General features: G+C 36.2%; 3 protein-coding genes across 3 annotated transcripts in view; 1 reads left to right on the top strand and 2 right to left on the bottom strand.

Moving 5' to 3' along the window:
* Positions 1-1,197, bottom strand: part of RhoGAP15B (RhoGAP_ARAP and RA_ARAPs domain-containing protein RhoGAP15B) — an 85,095-nt gene extending 83,898 nt beyond the window's left edge. Inside the window, exon 1 of the mRNA XM_019053462.2 lies at positions 551-1,197. The gene's annotated coding sequence lies outside the window, so the exon portion shown is untranslated. The remainder of the gene's footprint in view (positions 1-550) is intronic.
* Positions 1,198-1,466: 269 nt separating this feature from the next.
* Positions 1,467-12,247, top strand: LOC109038424 (trafficking protein particle complex subunit 13). Its single transcript, XM_019053464.2, has 10 exons — positions 1,467-2,012; positions 2,844-3,012; positions 3,939-4,023; positions 4,490-4,623; positions 5,471-5,576; positions 6,056-6,152; positions 6,512-6,738; positions 7,465-7,565; positions 8,396-8,543; positions 11,209-12,247. Exons 1-10 carry the CDS (start codon positions 1,985-1,987, stop codon positions 11,314-11,316), a joined length of 1,203 nt encoding a protein of 400 aa, XP_018909009.2. The 5' UTR covers positions 1,467-1,984; the 3' UTR covers positions 11,317-12,247.
* Positions 12,248-13,689: 1,442 nt separating this feature from the next.
* The window catches only part of LOC109038419 (ABC transporter G family member 20), a 38,929-nt gene continuing 30,890 nt past the window's right edge, over positions 13,690-21,728 (bottom strand). Inside the window, exons 10-16 of the mRNA XM_072304893.1 lie at positions 21,191-21,371; positions 18,625-18,746; positions 17,772-17,842; positions 17,124-17,212; positions 16,052-16,222; positions 15,405-15,491; positions 13,690-14,528 (exon numbers count right to left, since the gene is read on the bottom strand). Coding sequence (XP_072160994.1) covers positions 14,296-14,528; positions 15,405-15,491; positions 16,052-16,222; positions 17,124-17,212; positions 17,772-17,842; positions 18,625-18,746; positions 21,191-21,371 — 954 coding nt within the window. The 3' untranslated portion in view covers positions 13,690-14,295. The remainder of the gene's footprint in view (positions 14,529-15,404; positions 15,492-16,051; positions 16,223-17,123; positions 17,213-17,771; positions 17,843-18,624; positions 18,747-21,190; positions 21,372-21,728) is intronic.

The following is a 21,728-nucleotide window of genomic DNA, read 5'->3' as shown; positions in this document are numbered from 1 at the left end:
ATAATTCCAGCAGTTTTATGTATGAGTATCCAATTCAAACTTCTTCAAAATAGGGATTAACTTTGAAATAAAAGTATTAAATATTATTGATATCTTCGGTAGAAGGTGTGTACTTAAGGCCTGCAATGCTGCTGAAATTGTAGCGATTTTGCCCTTCATGTATGTACTAATGGCTTATCCAAAAGCTATGCAAGCACTTTGCCTAAAAGAAGCTTTGGAATTTTTATTTTGGAGGGAAAGTGATTAGACTGTGAAATAATTTAATCCATGTCTGTGAATGGTGCTAGAAACTGCAGAATCTTAGCCACAACGTAAGCCTTGTACGTTCTTGGTGCAAAAGCTCCGGAATTATTATACTTCTAAGAAGCATAGGCGTATGATCCAACAAAAAAACTTGGGGCAGTATTTACTAAATTGAAGAAAGTAATTTGGCTTGGACACGGTATCGATCAGAAAATGAGCCGACATTTTTACCAGAAAAGCAGTATTTTTAAAACTTTTATCGAATAGTAATAATTGTAATAATTGCATGTTGAGTAGGTATACTTACAAAATTTATCAGCTCATGTTTACAAATATCCAGACATCTGATTGGTAGCTCACGGAGTAGGGCACAAAGTCTTGAAAACTTAGCGAGCGAAAGAGCTGGGATCCTGCGAAGAGGACACCGTCAGGAATATATTTTTAAAACAAACGTTGGATTCCCACGATGAAAACAAACACACGAAACTATAAAACGCACAAAAAATTTGATCCACTTATCACACGTACCTAAACACAACACTGAATCATTCACCAACCGTGTTATCACGAATATCCTCGACAGACTGAGAGCTTATCAAATTGATTTCGAAACACATTTTAACCGAGCGGAGGCGACACTAACCGTTTGCAACTGTAAAGTTTTACTTTCAAAGTTCACGAAAGAGGAGAGCGGCTGACGCTAGACTGATCTGATCCAGCGGCCGTGGCTGACTCATAGGAGACAACTCTCGGGAGTACACTCACATCATTCTTACCCCCACATGCGAAACAATTGATGCGGGATTATAAATTAAAAGATGCACACAATAGACTGCGTAACGCTTACGATGCGTTGAATCATACAAAAACCACTGAAAATTGACTAAGTTGGACTAAAATTTGTGATAAAACGCGGACAATTGTTGCGTCTTTATCATCAAAACAAAAACTGTTTTTCTCACCTGGCTCGCCCTCACAGTTGCCAAATCTATGACGTGTGTTTTGCCATTTCTGAACACACAGCCGAAACACTCAAAATTTGGAAACTATGTTACTTGATAAATTGATTAGTTTCTTTCTTTGTAAATACCCTGCAAGAGTTAATTACAGATCATTTGTGGAGGATAAAAACTTTAGCGAGACAAATGTCCACGATTATATCATGAATCTTGCAACATTGTTTAATCACGTCATCACCTAGTCGTACGAACTTTCGACAGAGCGCAGCACTAGTCTGTAAACAAAATACGTGTTTTCAAATTTTTCAGGTTAGAAAATTGTGTAATAATTTTTTTTAAAAACTACCAATAATGCGAAGCAATTTGCATTGATAACTTTTTTAAAACTCCCTTTGTTCTGTGATTTAGAATGGATAATCTGCCGTAGAAATTCTGTCCTTCTGTGAGTGTTTTCCATCATACCGCCTACGGCAGAAGTTTTCACACCATTCAGTATTTCTGTGTTTTTTACTCAATCAATAACTAAGTATTTATTTCAGTTTCGTAATCTTTTGATTCTTCAGAATCATTTGACCTATAAAGACCCGCATCAATTCGCAGAACCTGAACTCTTTTTCATGATGTCTGTATCATAGCATATGTCGTTGCGGGTCAGAACCAGTTCTTAGGACCATCCCCATGAATATGCACAAAATAACTTCTTGACCAGACTGGACATCTGCTGAATTGTTCCTGTGATTTTTCCTGAATATTGCAGTGTCAGGAAGTCATTACATCAGGATATGGAGGAGCAACTTCTAACTGTGCGCGGTTCGTATCCAATTATCTTTATTATCTTAAGCACCAACTTTCAGAAACCAGTTGTCACTGACGGTTGAGGCACTCGCTTAAAACATTCCAGTGTTGCGCTGATCGCAGAATCAAGTTTTGTGCTTTATTCTTGCATTTGAACTAAAAATAATGAGATGGGTCCAAATAGCAAATTTCTGAGTTGAATATTAACTGAGGTATTGCGCCCTGAAAAACATGATTTATAACTTCATCCACCACAGCAGTGCCTACCATGTGATGCATTACAGCCGTGGATAACATCCTAAACCCTACTTTTCCCAGGACAATCTCTGGGTTAATATTCAACATAGAAAGTTGCTGTTCGGGCAGATCCTCTTATGTTTAGCTAATCTATAAGAATCAAGCATCAAAACACAATTTTGTTACCAGCGCAACTGGCCCATTCAGAATAGGAACAATATACTTATTCATTCAAAATTTTTGAATACTAAGTTATTTTAAATGAAGCTCCCACAGTCTACATTAGTCATTCACAATCAATGAACCGGTTCTCGTCGGGAACCCATGAGATGTAGTTCTCAAACTAATGATGTCCAGGCAATATCCCCAAATTTATTGAGTTCTCTAAATATTTTACTCAAAAACAAGCTGAGCAAACTCAGTTCTAACATTACAATATTTTAAATTTAAATTTTTCTGTTGAAAAGAGCAATCTCATTTTTAAAGCCTCCATCAATATTCGACAGTGAGTTCAGTTACATGCATAACCATTTTCCATCATGATTGCTACTCTTAATTTCATTCTTCGAAGTCTGGTAAAGTGAGTTTAATTTTTCCCTTTTTTTCCAGTTATGCGCCTATCGAAGCCAACATTAAGCACACCTATCATCGTAACATCTGATCCTAAGGACCTTCCCGGTAATCTTCTGAATAATGCCTTAAAACATGATCCTACAGCTGTGCCTGGCACTGAAACCCTAGCAGCAGGCCAGTTTCTCTCCATCACTCAAAATTTTGGGTAAGAATAAAATAAATCATAATTGAAAAGATCTGGAATAGAAGTTGGATAATTTCTGGCCATTAATGGTCAATTATAATTGAAAATAGCTGTATTTCAAAAGTATATTATCTAGGCTTCAAAATCGAAATCTTCCTAAATCATTCCAAATGGATTAGACATTTTGGGTGTTCCTGTGCTAAAATCTCTGTGAAACACTACGCAAAGTAGTGATACAAACAGCTTGATGCAAGTTTGTCGGTACGGAGGAACCTCTTGCTGTGAGCATTATTGTAAACAGTGTTTTGAAAGATCTGGAAAATTGAGGAAAGTTTAGGAATTTTTTGAAAAAAACTGGAAATTTTAAATATGGAAATACCTTATTGCTGTCCAAACAATCTGACTAAGCTGTGGTCAGTTTGGGTCTAAAGTGTGTCAGTCTATATTGAGGCTCAATGATGTGAAGTATACTTTGAATTGCAAGCAGAGGGATGAATTTCAATCAGGAAATTCTAGTCTCTTGAATGATTTGTACTAACAGAAAAAAAGATCACATATTTTCCTAATTTGCTGTAAAATTGTGTAATGCCAAAAAGTTTTCATTTCCAGTTCTGCCTAAGTGTGCAAACTGTGGATGTGGAAAGTCAGTAAATTGTGATTTTTTTAATGAGGGAAAATCTAGAAAACTCAAAGAATTTTCTCCTGCCACTTCAGAGTCACCCTGGCACCGTGTAGTTAACTTCTTCTAAGTCAAACTGCATAGGGACAAGATTATTAGTTTCACCTAGAGGGCTTTTTGTTCTCATGTATAATTTGACGGGATCTTTAGAAAGTCTGACTGTGAGGAAAATTCCACTTAAAGAGCGTTTGACTCGGAGGAAATAACTGTATTTTAGTTTAAACCTACAATTACTCACCGATTTTTCTTTTTTACTTTCTTTTTTCAGAAACATATATTTAGGTGAAACTTTCTCAGGTTATATTTGTGTTGTGAACACGAGTAGTCAAACTGTCACTGGAGTTTCAATGAAGGTAAGACTTTACTGAAAATCAATCTATCATTGCTCTCCCTTCTTTTTTTTTTAAAAAAAAGTCATCCAAAAGAAAATTCAACTCTTCTCTGATACAGTATCCTAACCATGATTTTGTATTACTTTGAATTTGTTCTGGTGCATCGGGAAATATTTAACTCAAAAGTTTATCTCGGAAGATTAAGCCAAAATCACAGGAATTGCTGCCATTGTTGCCCTCAAGATAGAAACATTCGGTAGGTTTTTAATAGCCCAATACCTACTTTGATGAAACCTCATATATTCTGTTAAAATACGTATTAGATAAATTTATTGGATAAAATAATTCCTTTGAATCGGTACAATTTCAAAGATTCATTTATTTATGTAATGCTTACTGAGTTAAAGACAAATTTCATTTGGTTGCAAGGTTGATCCCTCATTTTAATATTTGAAATGTAGGTCTAAAAGTATCATTACTCTTTTAGGTAGATCTTCAAACTACCTCTGAGAGAATTCCACTAGTCGGTTACCGCGCAGGTGTTAAACCCAAGGATCTATTACCTGGAGACACCTTAGAAGAAGTAATCCATCATGATGTCAGAGAGCTTGGTCTAACTATGTAAGTATACCTTTCACCTGCTGAAACTCATGGCATGTTCATGAATGTTGCTCTGAAATTCAAGCAAACCAATTTAAGTCACCAGTACAGTTTTTGAAAGTTAAGTACTGGAAAAATTCCTGGCCATTTCAAAAAGTAATATCGACATTCAAGCATTTTAAAATTCAAGTTAATAAACTTTAGTTCCCAGGAAACATGACCAAAGATTGGCTTCTTTTTGTCTCCTGAAGGATGGAAAATGCAGAGTGGATTGAAATTGCAATTTGGTCAATGAATTAAAAGTTTCAATTGGTACCTTGTGCCTACTCAATGCTCATGACAAGATAGTAGAAACAAGTTGTTTCGTTGTAGCTAGCCATGCATTCACTTCATTTTGATGCAGGGTTCTTACCTGAGGTATCTTTTAATCAAACAATGAAACATCAGCAACTCGCCGTCGAAACTACAAAAAACGAAAATCTCAGTTTGCACTGCTGTAGACTTCCTGTCATGATTAAAATTAATTTTTTAAATCAGAAAATACTCCTTGTTATTTCTTGACAACGATTTTTCATTTCTTCCTTCTGTGTGAAGAATATTCTGTACGAAGTGTAAGCAACAGTGTGCGTTTTCTTTCTTTTGATAAAATAAAATGAGACTGCAGATTTTGAAACACTGCACAGAAGTTTTTGTAGTTTCATTGTTGGAATGCATTTCCTCCCCCAAAAGTGCTGCCGATGTATCAGTCTGCCTCCATAGCCGTAGGATCTAGGAATCCGAGAGAGACGTTTGATCCCTCTTTTGTGAAAATAAAAGAACATTTTATCTATATATACAAATTTTAAAATATTTTTTGTTTCTTTTTCAGGCTGATCTGTGATGTTAGCTACTCTAGTACGTTTTCATTCAGAAAATGTTACAAATTTCCTGTACTCAAACCCTTGAATATAACTACTAAGTTTTATACAGCTGAGGTGAGCAGCCTTAGACTTACAGCATAAAAATATAATTAGTTTATGGAAGTTTGTCGCACCAAGCAAAACGAATTATTGCAGTTAATTTGTCAGTTTTAGGGTTTGCTACACCCTGTAAGGTGTTTAAAGATATTTTCTTAAATCATTTTTTTGCATATCGAATATCATCAAATTAGGAGAAATAACCTAAGTACATGTGCTCGAAAGTCCTTAAATTTCATCCCATTTGTTGATTTGGTTTAGTAACTTTGAGTTTAATTTTTTCAGGTTACAAAGTTTTCAATCATGTTCTTTTAGGTTTCAAATTTTTATTGCTACCTTGTTGCCAAGTGTAGTACCCATATAAACCCTCAATGCTAGTTAATAAAACCAGCTTGGTAGGCAACATGGCGCATGTTCCAAGTTTTTCCCTGCTTTCGTAATCGTAGGCTGCTCTTTTAATTTTTAGTAATAATGTATCATATTTTTATCACTTTTAGGCTGATCGCATATTTCTAGAGGCTCAAATACAAAATATCACCACTGGTCCTATTTGTCTTGAAAAAGTGTCTCTAGAATCTTCAGACTTATTCAAAGGTAAGAGTAAATTAGATTCTAAATACAGAATAACCGTTTTTTCCTCTTTTTTTCATTCTTATACCAATGGAATATGTACAGTTGATTCCTTTTATGCACAGTCCACCCTTTCAATTTTCTTAATGTTTCTTAATTCTTAATTTTCTTAATGTACTCATAATGAATTGTAACTTTCCTTCGGTTTTAATTATTTTATAAATCATATCCCCCTAAGAACTAAAATTAATTATCTAGTTTTTTTTTTTTTTTTGAAGCTTGTAGAAAAATTTACCGAGTACTTATTTTGCCAAGGAAACCATCTTACAATCATAATACCAACTTATATCAATAACTTGACAGTATCAAACTTTTCTTCACAGTTCTAAACTTAAACTTACTGGAGAATGGTGACTCAGTGTTTGGCCATATAAACATGATGCCTGTGCAAACAACTCGTCAGTTCCTGTACTGCCTGCTTCCACAACCCGCTTTGCTTGCTGATCAGAAATTACTAAATGGTGCTACTAATATAGGTAAATTGGACATTGTATGGCGATCCAACTTGGGTGAAAAAGGCAGGCTTCAAGTATGTCAACTGGATAGGCAGGTAAGAATTATCTTTTCCTTCGCTTGCAAAAATTATCACAAGTTTTATCAAGGAGATGAAAAAAGGCCTCGGTTGTCTTTTGCTCAATCCTCCATAATGTGTTTCGTCATCAAGAGATTTGTCAAATTAACTGTCATCACCAGCATGAAGAACTGTACGAAGACTGCGCTGTTTCAGTATCTCTACAAACATCGTATTTGTATTTTCTCATGGGAAAACTCTCTCAAATCATTCTAAAAATTTCAGAATCTTTTCTCACAAAAGTGAAGGCAAATTACTGGAAAATTCAGGTAAATCTATGCAATGTTTCTCCCGTAAAAAAATAAAACGTAGGTAGGAATACTGAAACAATTGAGCTACGTCCTTTGTGCGGAGGACAAATAAACATCCAACGAAGTTGAAATTTAAAATTCCTTCATCCATGATCCATAACTAGTTTCTAAAACTTGCATCTCAATTCCAACTATCAAAATTAAGTTTATCCTCTTTTTTTCTCCTTTTTATCTTATGCGGCTGACTATAGCTTTAGCCTAGGAAACTTCAATGTTCTAAGTTTCATTAATTTTTAGCTAGGAAATTCTAAGAAATTCTAAATCAATTGAATACATAAATTCAACGATGAGTGTGCTTCGCTTTATAAATCCAAAGGTTTTGCCCACAATATTGTAGGCATATCAATGTATTTTCATTTTTTGCTCTAAATTTTCATATCTTATTTCCATCTAGGTTCCTGCTTATAGGGATATGCATTTGTCCATCACTGAACTGCCAAATATTGTTCAATTAGAAAAACCATTCAACTTCAAGTGTCGCATCACAAACACTAGGTACGTTTAAACCTTTCTAATGACTTTAGTCTTGGAGGCTGAGAAATATACTTCTGGATTTCTATTTAGAATTTGTTTTTATATTTTGAAAATTGCACACACCTGCAACCTCCAAGTAGCCTGTGACAGTGTGAAATTGGCCAAGCGGCAGATGTTCCCAGATGGTTCGCCACTTGTAAGCATGCTAATCTCTACTTCGACAAGGTGGAGAAATGGTGCTGGGTCCACACCATTTTGCGGGGATAACATTGCCAAGAAGTTCCAAAAAGTTTTTTTCTCTTCTCTACTTTGAATGAACAAATTAATTGAAAAGATACTACCTAGAATTTGTACAATTGAAATATCAAGTGATTTTTCGATTTTTATAAAGTTGTTTTTAAGATACAGCTTACCAAACACTTTCTCATTTTCACTCGGGAAATAGTGTACATATGAGGACTTATCTGTAACAATAGCAGATGTGAAAAATTACCTTTTCAAAACACGCTTAAAAAAACTGTTCTGTTCACACAAAAATTTAATATGTTTGGCTCTGGCATAATGTACAGATCTCGAAGATCAAATCTCAAGTATTTTCTCAAAATTTTGTCGATGCCAAAACAGTTTTTTGAATGTGTTTCGAAAAGGTAATTTTTCACATCCGCCATTGTTACATATAAGTCCTCATATGGAGAATCTCAACCAATTTTATAGTTAACTCTAAGTATTCTGCTGGAGGATGACTGTACATTTTTATATTATTTATATTCTCTAGTTGTTCACTTTATCATGCCTCACTCCAACTGCCCCATTTCACAAACATTCAACTAATCTGATCTCTTCGTTTCCAGTGAGAGATTAATGAATCTAGTCTTAAATTTATTACCAGTCACTGGTTTAGCCTGGAGAGGCATCTCAGGAAAACATCTCGGTCCACTAGAACCCAACAAAAATTTGGAAATTCCCCTCTCTCTTGTACCTCTTTCAACCGGATTGTTGGTGAGTACTGCACGTTGTATTTGTCGGAAAAGTAGCTGAAGAAGTTTTATTTCATCAACCGGTTATTTGCATTTTATTATCACTAGCAGTGTTCGAAACTCACCTTTGAGTTTTAGGAGCCATGTGGCGCACAAAGCCCAATTTTTAGGCGCCATTTAAGATTTTTTAGGGGCCAAATTCACTTTTTGCCTTTAAATTACGGCGCATGTTAAGGAAAGTTAGCCGCAAGATGTTTTCGGAACAAAACCAGTAAGTAGCTGTAACTTGGGGAAGACAATTAAGCACTAAGAATGAAATTGTGAAGAATAGAAAAAGCTTTCACTTGTAGTGCTGAAAATTCTGAGTTTTTTTTAATTCAAATAGATTCATTTTTCTTTCTTTATGTGATAACCTATGAAAATCCAGATTTTTAGGGGCCACGTTGGCGCAGAGACTTCATTTTTTGGGTGCCATGGCCGATTTTTTAGGCGCATTCAGCGCGTTGGCGTCTGTGAGTTTCGAACACTGATCACGAGTTAGCAAGAGTCACATAATAATCTTTGCTTGTTTTGGCTGACCGGGGGCAACAACCAGTATACAGTATAAAAAAAACTGGTTGTTTATCTTATCTTGTACTCTGTAATTTGTCACCTTTCGGCCAAAGTATCGCAAGCGCCATTGGGCATTTAAAAATTTCTGCCGACATTTCATTTTTTTACTGAGAAATTTTTCAACGAAGCTGTCTGAAAATGTCACTGAATTTTCTTTGTGCTGCAGATAAAATTCAGTGAAAGGTTCAAACAGATTCAACCAACAATATCTCTGTAAGAAAATAAATGGCGGCAAAAATTTTTTAATCTTGTATGGTGATTGTGATACTTTGGCCGGAAGGTAAGGGATTAATGAAGAAAAGTCAATAAAATCTTCTTCAGCAAAAGTCACAGAAAGAATGCCCATTTTCAATGAGCAATTTTAAACATTCGAACAAACCAAAATTTCCGAGACTAGGTTACTAAACTGAGGATGTAAAGCACAAATCAGTTCCATCAGCAATTGTTTACTTTTAACTTTCATGCGCAGTAAACCATTCTACGTATCTGAGCATGGCGGCAGCATTGCCAGCAGTTAACTTTTGATTGTTGGACAGTCATATTGCAATTACTTACGAACAAAGAGCATAGAACTGCCAACTTATTTTACGGGAGTTCCTCTTCGTTTTCTTTTCTCAGAATCCATTCATTCATGCAGAAAGCATTTCATTTAAGGTCTGTTAAATTAGAAACCGGATTTTGGTCATAGCGAGCCTACAATGCGTCCAAATTACGTTTTCTTGAGCTTTTCTGATAGCTGAAAATATATTTAAGAACGCTACGTTCACAAATTCGAAAAATCCTAATTAGCTTCGTTGGTATGTGGCTTGAAGTAAGGCAACCTCAAGGGTGTTTTGCAATTTTTATGTTTGACCGAACTTGTCTCTCTTTTTCGGTCTTGCACTACATATTTCAACCCACAAGGACGATTGGAGTTTCGTCTCCATATCGTAGCCGTACACTAAAGTATTGTCACCGAAAATTATCCTATCCAAAAATGTAGGATCATTGTTAGAACGTTCAAGCAGCTAAAGGTAAATTGACATTTGTTCGGATTTTCGTTCAACGGACAACAATCAAGGGGCAAGTGTACCTGAAACTCGATGCGTGTCTACATATTCTATCAAAATTGTATGTACAGAGCCTTCAGAAATATTACTCTGTTCAACAAGCTCGAAACGACCATTTTCGAGCACTTTTGCCCGCACTTCCTCCACGTGACAAATGTCAGTCGCCGTCGAGGGTCGATTCCCGTGCTCCTCATCTTTGACGAACTTCTGACCAGTTTTGAATCGTTTAACCCATTCAAAACGATGGGAACATCTCATGCAATGATCATAGTAAACTTTACTTAGCATGTACTAAAAGTTTTGGTACAAGGTATACCGAGTTAAAAACAAAATTTAATGTTGAATCTTTGCTCTGTCAGTAATTGCATGATAAAATCGCAAAACGCACCTGACTTACTCGTATTCAAGATGACACAGAATAAACACTGATCAAAATAAACAAAATCTGTGAACGTAGCGTTCTTAAGTATATTTCCAGCTATCAGGAAAGCTCAAGAAAACCTAATTCGGACGCATTGTGGGCTAGTTATGACCAAAATCCGGTTTCTAATCTAACAGACCTCGTATTCAAAAGTTGATTATTTGAAGTCTAATTTGAAAGTCTCATGGAGTCAGTATCTAAATTTAAGTCAAATCACACTGTGTTTAGGGGGGCAAACTCTTTTGTTGTCTTTTCCTCCCCTGTAGTTTTATCCAAATCCGAGGAATAAAATTAAGGACACTGTTAGAATAGAAACTATGCGAGAAAAAGGTGTCTCAACAAAATGTGGTTAAAATGTTTAAGGTCTTTGTTAGTTTGAAGGCGTGGGACGTTGATTGGATGAACTGGTGCCAGTGCTTTCAAAGTAAAGTTTGCCTACGTTTTCAAATCCATAAGTGGTTTAAAGTCAAAGTAATTTCTACTCAAATAACCAAGCAGGAGAATATAACAATAATATATGGTACTAGTTACAAACAGTTGATGATCAAATGAGACTTTGAACTGCTGGCCTTGTGCTAATCATCTTTTATTTTCTTTTGTTCTAGTTCATCTCTGGAATTCAAATAGTGGATCGAAACTCCAAGGAGCCATTTGTACATGATGAAATAGCCAAAATATTTGTCATTCAAGATGAAATTGCTGCAGACTCATAGGTTTTTTCTTGTTTTTATCTAAGCTTAAAGGAGATTCAATGGTCATTCATCACTTAAAATAGAAATCTTGACAAGGTATGAATTAAAGCATTGCACAATATGCTTTTTCTTCAAAATATCATGAGGAAAAATTATCACGCCAGGGAAAATCTGTAAATCCACTCCCAAACAAGGTACATACAAGTGTTTCCAATTAACATTGGTCAAACGGTTAAAAATATAAATGACGTTCTTTGCATAATCTATTTTCCATTTGATGTGTGTCAGAAACACTTGTCAATATCATCGCTCCTCTGGCGTAAGGCGTATCTGGATTACCGCATGAGCTGCAGGAAGTATGGATTTACATGTAAATTAGGGCTCATGTGGAAAGTAAAATACACCCATTACATCAGAGGGGCGACGATATGTACCTTGTCAAGGAGTTGATTTCCAGACTTCTTGTTGTGAAAATGTCTATGTCAGATTTTGAAGAGAAATCATGTGACGTTCTCTCTAGTCCATATCTTGTTTGGTGGCATATTGCTTCACTGAGGTCTTTCTACAACGATTTTTCCCTGTATTTTTTATTGTTTAATTTATTTACATACAGAGGATCTCAGTCACTCCAAGAGGCGTCATGCTTTGACGTGTTCAAGTTGAAAAACTTGATTAGCTGAGGTTTGAAAATGACAGACTATCATGGCTTAGGAAGTAATGCTGTGATTTAGACTGATACTTAATGTTATGCTGAAAACAGTTTGGAGTCCATTTGACATTGCATTCCTTATACAAAACTTATTGACTCTCGGTTATTCCTGCAATTTTGGGATTAGAATGAGATGTAGACTTTAAATGAACAGCTTTAGCCAAAACCAGCCTTACGACATCAGACCTCATCTAATTTCCTCTCGTATTTTTTTTTTTTTTTTTTTTTTTTTTTTTTTTTTTTTTTTTTTTTTAACAAAAAACCAAGTAACATTGTAACTTAGAATCTTGTGTGTATATTTTTGATAATTGAGAGGAAGTTTATAGAAAGTTTCAAGGTGTAAGCTGGTTTAATTTTTTGTTAAAAAAAATAAAACGTAACAGACAATCTGAAGTGTGGTTAGCCGGATTTCAGTTAAGTTGATCCAAATTTTTTCAAATGGGTCTATTTCAGCTCAAATAAAATAGAAGGTGATTTCTTGATTTTGAAACATTAAGTTTAGTCTACAAACTCAGAATGAATACTGTGGAAGGTAATGGCAGTAGTTTATCAATTGTAAACTAATGCGATGAGTATTCATTCATGAAATTATTTTTACCCTTGGTTTGATGTACCAGAAAAACAAGGTGATGGACCTTTAATGTTAATCCAAAAGCAGTTATTGAAGTTGATGAGTCTGCAAACAGGCTGAGGTCTGTTGTAAGTAAATAAATTAAACATTCAAGTTCAAATGGTGGGAAAGCTTATTCTCAAAGACTGACTTACAATTTTCAATGCTTAAAATCACCTCCAAATAAAATTGAAGCAGTCAGAACGAAAACACACCGACTCGGTAACTCGAAAATGCTCACTTCTCACTAAGGGCAGACAATTTGCATAAAGGTCATTGAAGTTACCATATCTGTTCCGACTTGAACATTTAAATTTTCCTTAAGTACTTGCTTTTAGGCACCAAAAATCTTTTTTCTAGACTAACTTCTTCACCTAATATGCAGTTTTGTGTGTGCCTTGATTATTTTTATTTTTTCGAGTTGGTGTGTTTTCGTTCTTACTGATACAATTCAATTGAGAAAATTAAATTAAATTCTGATTAAAGAACTGAACATATCATACTCAAATGCAGCTCAGCCAAGGCATGTCTCATGTTCATGGTTTATTATTTTTTTTTTATTTTCAAATTTTTTTTTTTTATTGGTTTACTAATTTGGAAATATTGAATTTTTCTATGTTAGGTCAGTATTGTTAGTCTCGGTAATACATGTTTTGTTTAAAAAAATGTACTGTGAAGTTAAGATTGTTGTTCAATTACTCTCTTCATACTCCTTTCAGGACATTTTTTTACTTATTTTTTTATGACAAAATATTCACATAATTTAGATTTAGAACAGTTTGAGAATGAGTTTCATGTTCTGTTTGAAAAGTACTTTTTGGCGCAGCAAAAATCATTGCTGGTAACCTGCAAATTTTAATTCAAACTCTGCCTCTTTGCATTAGAACAATGTTGTCCATTAAAGTCTTTAATCGACCGAACAGTGGCTCTAAGTGTCAAGGTTTATTTTCAAAGTTTCAACTCTGGAAATTCAATCTCCCAGGTATATAATACTTCTTCTATCCCTCCCTTAATTCTGATAAGTTGGACGGCTCTTGAAGGAACAAGAAAAATGGAGGAAATGAAGGAGAATACAAAGTTTAAAAATGTTGTTATTATTTTACAGCTTTTTTTTACAAACTCTACATAATAACAAGACAGTTAAGCAACTTTTGCTGTCAAAAAGTAACATAAAGAAGGAATAACCTATGCCTGATACAGACTTTTTCCGTCAAGATCTAACTAAACCTGTACATGTTTTTAAAATTCAAGAAACAAAATTCAACGAAAATTACATTATCTTTGCAAACTGAGTAGATATAATCTTGCCCTGACTTAGATAATACATTAAATGGTAAATGTGACAAAAGGCAACTTTTTACTTTTCACAAGACACTAAATATTTGCTCCTTGTTGGAAGAACTTAAAACAAAGAAACAATTTCCATCAATCTTTTTGTGCTTTTTCTGTTTTGCTGTATTATTGTCTAGGTGCTCTCATACATCAGCTGTCTCTTTAAATTACAATTACTATCAGAATTTTGAGCTGTTTCAAGACTGAAGAGCCTCTAAAATTGTCATATAATAGCCAAAATGATTGCCATGAGTGCCCCTCAAATTGTGGCACCCAGCTTTTCTCAAGTACATACTCCAAAAAGGCAAAAGTCAAAGTATCTGAGTGTGAACTACCAGTTCCAATGTTGTTACTTCCTTACATTCCACGTTCCTTTGCGCATTTTGATGACCAGAATTTCGGCTAGCAGGCTGACAATCATCCACATTACAACTTGTGCCATTCCCTTGGCCACAACTGAGGTTGAAAGACCGTAACCTCTAATACCAATATCTTTGACTACTTGGATCGTGCTTGTTACAGGAACATATGGTAAGATCGATCTCAGACTTACATGTGCTCCCTCGATCGGCCAAACCAAACCTGTGGGTCAAAGAGAAAGTAATTGAATTAAGTACTCAGATTGCTCTATTTGTTTGGTGTTTGGTAGTCAAACAAAATCCCAGTAATCAAACTTGTCCTAGGATGTGGATACCTACAGGGTTCCCACTGATCACAAAAGTTAGGAAATTTACTGTGACCTGAAAAACTTACAAGATTCACAAAGACCTGAAAAAGTCGGGAAATTCCGTTGATTAACGCCTCAGCCTATCACTTTCAGTTTCAGTTCTTCAGCTTGCATGTTCAAATCCAGAGAACATACTTATCCCAAGTAGCACGGTGAAATACAAATATTGAAATTAAATTGCGATCTAATGCATAATATTACAATTATCTTACAACGGAATTGCAATACTGTTGCATCATTTAGTCAATAAACGCTAATTGTATACAATCAACGATCAACAATCAGTTCCGTGTATCACAAAGATAGGCAGTTTTCAATGCAATGATAACTTTGTAACTTATTTTGATGTTATTGCCATTTTCAATAAGAAGTGCCCCTTCAATCCTTAGATAGGCAACATACACGACACCTCTACCTCTAGTGGAGTAGCAATAATTTTATCATATTGCCGCAACTTGTCACAATCTGTGCTACTTGGGACTTAGATGGGAGACAGATAGGTAGAATACTGCTGAGTCCATACTACTTTGAGGAGTAATTTATTTAGTACTGCAAGGAACTCAAGGATATTTTGCTGTCACCCCGGTTTTAATTTTGGATCCAAGAGCCTAGCAACAATTTTCTACTAAGACCATTATTACATCATGCATTTTAGTTTTGTCTCCGTGCTAGACAAATTCGTTTTGCATTATTATAGGTATGTACGATTTGCATTATGTTTACATACTTACCAGTCAAGCAAACGAAAGCGAAGTTAAAACCAGCAGTGCCATTCACTGCAACCAACAAGTGGTCTGTAATGAGTCCAACTATACCACCTGAAACAATGGAATCACCAGCATAATGATCATGAGTACCTATATGCTGCATCAGTAGAAGTTTGTACTTAGTAAGGAAGAAGTTCTTTTGACTAGATATGTTAGCAGCACAATGCGGTTTGCAGAGATCTATACCTCCCCCCCCCCCTCTCCTTTTTTCCCAGCTGTGTGAAGAGAAAAATCGACGGGATTATGTTTTCTCATGTGTATTATTAATTTATTCGGCTGTGCTGAGGACAGATTTATGCTAAAAGGAACTATGTTACACGCAGTCCCTATGCACATAGTTCCTTTTAGCATAAATATGTTCAAATGTCGTAAATGAACTCGCATTGATTGCTGTCAGGTCCATCTCTATGAAAATGCTGGGGAAAAAAAAAAAAAAGTCTGAAGGCTCATACAGCGTTCTCCCTTAGCATGACAGTAATGTATGACCAAGTCTGTTGACTTTAGGCCTCTGAAGTTTTGATTAAATCAGTTGTATTAAATTTATGATCGTTATAGGATCATTGCATAGCTATCAATCTGACTGAAAAGAGTCAACACTGAAAAATGCTCACCTAGAAATACTCCTGTCATTCCTGTGCACAACAATATGACCATGAGAAGGTATGGGCTACCTTTCAACGATATGAGGTCAGCCAATATGAAATATGTTTCTACAGTGTAGAAAATCGCTGTTATTGAGTGGAGGAGAACGTGTCCAATCATGATGTCCCACATCGAGACTCCTAAGTTTGCAAAGAAAATTAAAAGTTAAAATTAGCGATCAGGGTCGGCTATTCTCATTGGCGGATCCAGCAAATCGGCAACATCGTTTTTTCCCCATTAAAGCCTATGGAAATGTATCGATTCTTGGAGGGACCAGGTGCTTCGACAAGAATCGATTATTCAACATAGGTTTAAATGGAGGAAATCCAGTATTGCCAAATTGCTGATCTGCATTTGGATTTTCCGACCCAGGCCCCGCTGTGGGCGATTTTTTTATTCTGGATCCTCCAGGGGTTTTTGGGAGTCTAAAAGGCGGATTGAGAGAAGCCTTAAAACTAATATTTTGGAGGCCCCAAAATCTAGGATTTGAGGCTCCTAATGACCGTCACCCAGGGTCCCTAAGCGCTGTTCCGACTCTGTTACTATCGATTTACAATCATACAATAATAGCTAATAATATTTTCGAATGAAGAGAGGAAATATTGAAATCTGGCATCGGAAAATTTGATCAGCGCATCGCTAAAATAGTGATCAAACATTTTTATTTTTAATCTCTCTTTCCCCCCCTTTTTTTTGTAGGCCTTTTAGATAAAATAAATGAAACAAATACTCCTGATTTTTAAGGGCGATCCGGTTTTGTCATTTTTATCGCAATTTGAGCGAGAAATTCAAGTTTTGGAATTTTTCGAAGTTCCTCAATTGGAGATACTGGAAAAGTACCGAATTTTTCTGTTGAGGAGGTGCTAAGCTTATTGGAAATATACTGAAAAAGTACTCTTAAAGTACTGATTTTTGGCCAGCCTGTTACAGTAAAGACCCCGGTGTCATAAATCCTTGGATTTAGTAATCTAGACATAATTTTACAGGCAGTTAGCTTTTTTGTAAGTGTGATGTGAATCTCTGTGCTTTATTTGAACCTACCATTCGACAAAACACGGTCCAAGGATCCCTCCATCTTTTCCTCCAACATTGTAGCCGATGAGAAAACCATTGAGCAGAAAAGGGCACCACTGAAATATGAGCAAAAATTAGCATTAATAAAATTACGTGAACTCAATCTATAGGTATAAGTTAGGAATTTTTTCTGCCAGCACCAAAGCTCTGTCTACAAAACTGAGTTGGTAACTGAATAATAATGAGCCTTGCAATTTTTAAGTGTTGCCGCAATTAATTAATCAAAGAGATTATTCAAGGTGGCATTAATTTTCCGGAGGAATGCCTCTGATCAGAATAAATCGAATTTCGAATTGAGTAGGTATTGCGAGTTGATAGAAATTTCAAGAGAAAAAAAATAGGTATCGGTTAGTTTTCTTTTTCATGAAAAATGAATCATAAGCGCGGAAGTTTGCAACGTTGCAATAGGAAATTTGGTTATTTCAACTCCATTGATTGGTAATCGTAGAAATTTGATTTGGTGCGTCGAGTTTAGAAAGCTAGGTACTTCCCTCTTCCTTCCTAGGAACTTTCAATTAGAAAGTGTCGCGTGTGCAGTTTAATTAAAACATTGAAACAAGTATTTATTTTCAAAAGCATTGTCTCAAATTATGGAAGATGCCATAAGTCGCTTACATAATTGTGAAACCAATTTGAAAGCCGATGAAAAAGTTCCATGACTTGTCCCCAAAAATTGGATCCTCGATCTGAAAAACGAACGAAAAAATGAGCGTATTCATTCAAATATTCACACATCAATAACGATGTTTGTCCAGTGTGCAGTAGAATCTCGAAAATATGCTTTTCTGGAACTTGAAAAGTGTGTGACAACACAATGGTTCAGTTTAAGCGTTTAAATAATTTAGAATAAAAATCCAAGAAGCTATACGTATGATACTGTAAAAAATCTAGAAAGATGAACGAAAAAGCTTCTACAATGTGTAAATATTCGTGAAATGTGATAAAAATCGAAAATAGCAAATGAAGCATAAGAAAGCTGCTGATTAAGAACAGAGGTTGCTGTTGAACATGCAGTTTGAATAAAATAATTGTCTGAAAGAACAAAAAGACGAACATCGATAGTACCTATATAATTCGCGTTTGCCTAAGCTGGCACTCCTGGTGAGAGTAATTCACTCTAAATTTTAGGAATTGTTAGAGATGCCATTGCTAAATTGCAGACGGATGATCAAGTTGCACTTCGGTTAGAAGTCTTCAAGAGAACGAACAATTTTAAAGCCGAGCAATTTAAGCTCCCGGATCGAGATAAATGTAGAATAGACAACTATTCACGCTCTCCTGTGAGTTTGTTGCCTAAGTGGCGAAACTGAAGGCGATCTTCAAATGGGCAATACCTGTAGGTTCACAATATCGTTTACAGGTTCAATCAAACGTAATGGGACAATTAACAAAAAAGTGCGGTTTTTGGAACTATTCGCGCTCCCCGGTAGATTTGTTGCCTATGTAGCGAAATTGAAGGCGAACTTACGTGGAGGGCAGGACCGAGAGCGCCCGGTTTCACGAGATCCGTGCAGATTTCCACTGTTTGTTGCATGGTCGTCAGGAAGGCCTCCGAGAGATCTCTCTGCATTTGATCTTTGATGGACATCTCTGTAACAAGTGTATGTCAATGTATTTCCGAATATGCGCATTACGATAGGTACAGAATATCTTTGAGATATTCTTTATAGGTATCCAAGCATTCTGCCGTGCAACGCAAAAACGCCGTAAACGCCATTTTAAATTGTTTGGAAACAACACATCATAGCAGAACAACTTGTTGTACCTTGTTTGTACCTTGGGAAAATTTTTAACGGAATTCTTTCGCAAATATTGTCAAGAATTTAACCTGTAAATTTGAGGTGCATAGGTAAAATAGTTTTTATTTTATAAAGTGTTAAGTTCCAAAAAACACGGGAAAATCTTGATGGATTTACGGCGTTCTTCCTTAGCACGGGCACGGCGGCATTATAAACATGGAAAGCATTTACACTCAGAGATATCACGTCATTTAGCTCAATAGTGGTCCGTTATATATTTAGTGGAGTTGAAATAAACTGCCCACGTGGCTACACCGGGATCAGAAAAAAAAGATTGATCGAACTCATTTTTTTTTCTTTACAGATTTCAATTACTTATTATTATTTTTTTGGGGGCAAAAAATATATTCATTATGCCTCGAGGCATATTTCAGTCGTTTCCTCCCTAAGAATTATTTCGTTACCCTAACACAAAGCTGAAAGTCGGCGAACACAGAAATATTGCATTCAATGCTCAAACCGAGCGGCTAATTTTCGAGCTTGCTTGCTTTCGGACTTATTTCATGGTTTACAAAATAGATTCTCTGAGAAAAGAGAAAAAAACGAAATTTGTAAATGAACTTCTCCCGAAAATTGTCCAAAATATGCCCCCCCCCCTCCTCTTCATTTATATTTTTCTTTTTCCGCTTTGAAAGCATCTGTGTCCTTTTACCAGTATTATTCATTGAAATCTATAATTTTCCCTAGAATACATGATGCATCAAACGGCACCGATTTTTTTTTCACAGCTTCGCGTTAAATTATGCATTTCCGCACGTGTAAATGTAATTTATGAAGAAACACATTCTGAAGAAATTATAATGCACGACAGCCAAAATCTGACCTCAGATTCGAATTCCTCGTTGAAAATCATCAAGGAATCATGTATGATACGTAAGAATCGCACTAGGTGACGAATGTAAACAAATCCCTCCAGTTCGGCGTGGGTGGTCACTCTGTGTACTCGAAGAAGTGGGTCAGCAGTGGAAGAAACAGATAACGGGGAGCTCAATTCTCGGAAACCGAATCAACGGTTCTAGGCGCCATGGCGCTACCGCAAATTCCGATGGGGCGGCGCGGCACAAAGGGACTGGAGATACCGCCAGACAGACTGGCGACAGGTGGCGCGCGATGGGCTCTCGAAGAGCAGTGAGGGAGAGAATAGAGCCCGGCACGTAGTTCGCTATTCCGCCGAGAGAGAGCGTTAGTCATCGGAGAAAATCGTCAGCAAGTGCATAATTTCCTACTTTCTGTTGGGTAATTAATAAGGTTTAGTTTATGTTTGATTTTTACTTCAGACTTCAGGAAAGTTAAACGCACCCTGTGTGCTGCTGTTTTAAGAGAAAACGCAGTATGGGCCTTCAGACGTTGCCAACTCTCCCACGATAAAATATTTATTTTTGAGGAAAGTTATGTTTACCTAATAGATTAAATTGCAAACAAAACTGCATGAAAAATTGAAGAAAACTATTCAGAATTTTCTCAGTTGACCAGGTTTCTATAGAGATAGTGTGGGAACGGTTGAAGGTTCATTCGGCGTTTTTCCTCAGCACGACAGTGTGAGTCTAGTTGATATTAATTTCCACCGGGAGAAAATAAATTTGACCTGAAAAATCTCCACAAGTACATACGAAGACTGAAGAGAGGATATTAGAAACGAAACTTTTCGACTTGTGTCTCATTTTCATTTTTCTTCCGGCGTTTCTTCATTTACTTGAGGCGGCGTAATTATTCAGGGGAGGGGAGGTATTTGGGGTGGGGGGCTGCTGTGCCCATACAAACGCGTGTAACAGACTTTGCCGTGGTTGGTCGCAGTGGATTCTGCATCTATTGCCATACACTGGAAAAAAAACACATTGGATCTAGAGTCCAGACTCTCAAAAACATCGACAAGAAAAAGTACTCTTGATTCAATCAAAATCTAGCTTAAATCAAGAACCAAGCCTCTTAATTTAGGTGGATTTCGTTTTGATTCAAGTAAAAATCTGATTGAATCAAGAGTATTTTTTCTTGTCAATGTTTTCAAGAGTCTGGACTCTAGATCCAATGTGTTTTTTTCCAGTGTACCTAAAGAGCAACGATTCTGTTCATTCCGTGGGAGATGAAAGTGCCGCTCCATAGCTAAAAAATGACTTCGTCGAATTGCTTTCTCGGATTATGAGGAGCATAGGCCCTATCCTTTAGAAGGATCTCCTCATTACCATTGCCTACATTGGGGGGGGGGGGGTGTGTTACCTACACATGGGAGATAAGTACCTGCGCCATCCAGAAGAACTTGAATTGTGCTGCTTTCGTAGAGAGACTCGGACGCACCCATAAGTCCAACCATGAATCTTTCGCTCAACGACTCGGTGAAGTTACTTGTGAATTGAACGATTCCCCTATTCCGTTTATGGATGTGATCTTGGAGGGCATCCTCGTAATTTGTATATTCCGTCTGTTTCGAAAAGAGAATACAAAAAAATCAGACTTTGAGCACGGATTGCCATAAATTAAATGGTAAAAGTGTTGCTGCTGCATTAGATTGCGTGTATGTTGCCTATCTACTGAATAAAAGGACACTTCTTGAAATTATTTGCAACGAAATTGAGATAGATTGTCATTGTTCATTACATTGCAAATTGCCTATCTTTCTCACGCGTGGGACTCATTGGAGTATGATTTTGATAGAAACTCTAACAATTTTTGATTTTGTTAGTATGAGGAAACATTGAGAAATGCATTAAATGATTTGTTTCATATCTTCACCTAAGAAAATATACTTTAATGAGTGAGGCAGAGCGAAATGTTGCGG

This window comes from Bemisia tabaci, chromosome 10 (genome assembly GCF_918797505.1).
Source record: "Bemisia tabaci chromosome 10, PGI_BMITA_v3".
Lineage (NCBI taxonomy): Eukaryota > Metazoa > Arthropoda > Insecta > Hemiptera > Aleyrodidae > Bemisia > Bemisia tabaci.
Note: the sequence above shows the minus strand (reverse complement) of the source record. Positions and strands in the feature narration are given on the sequence as shown.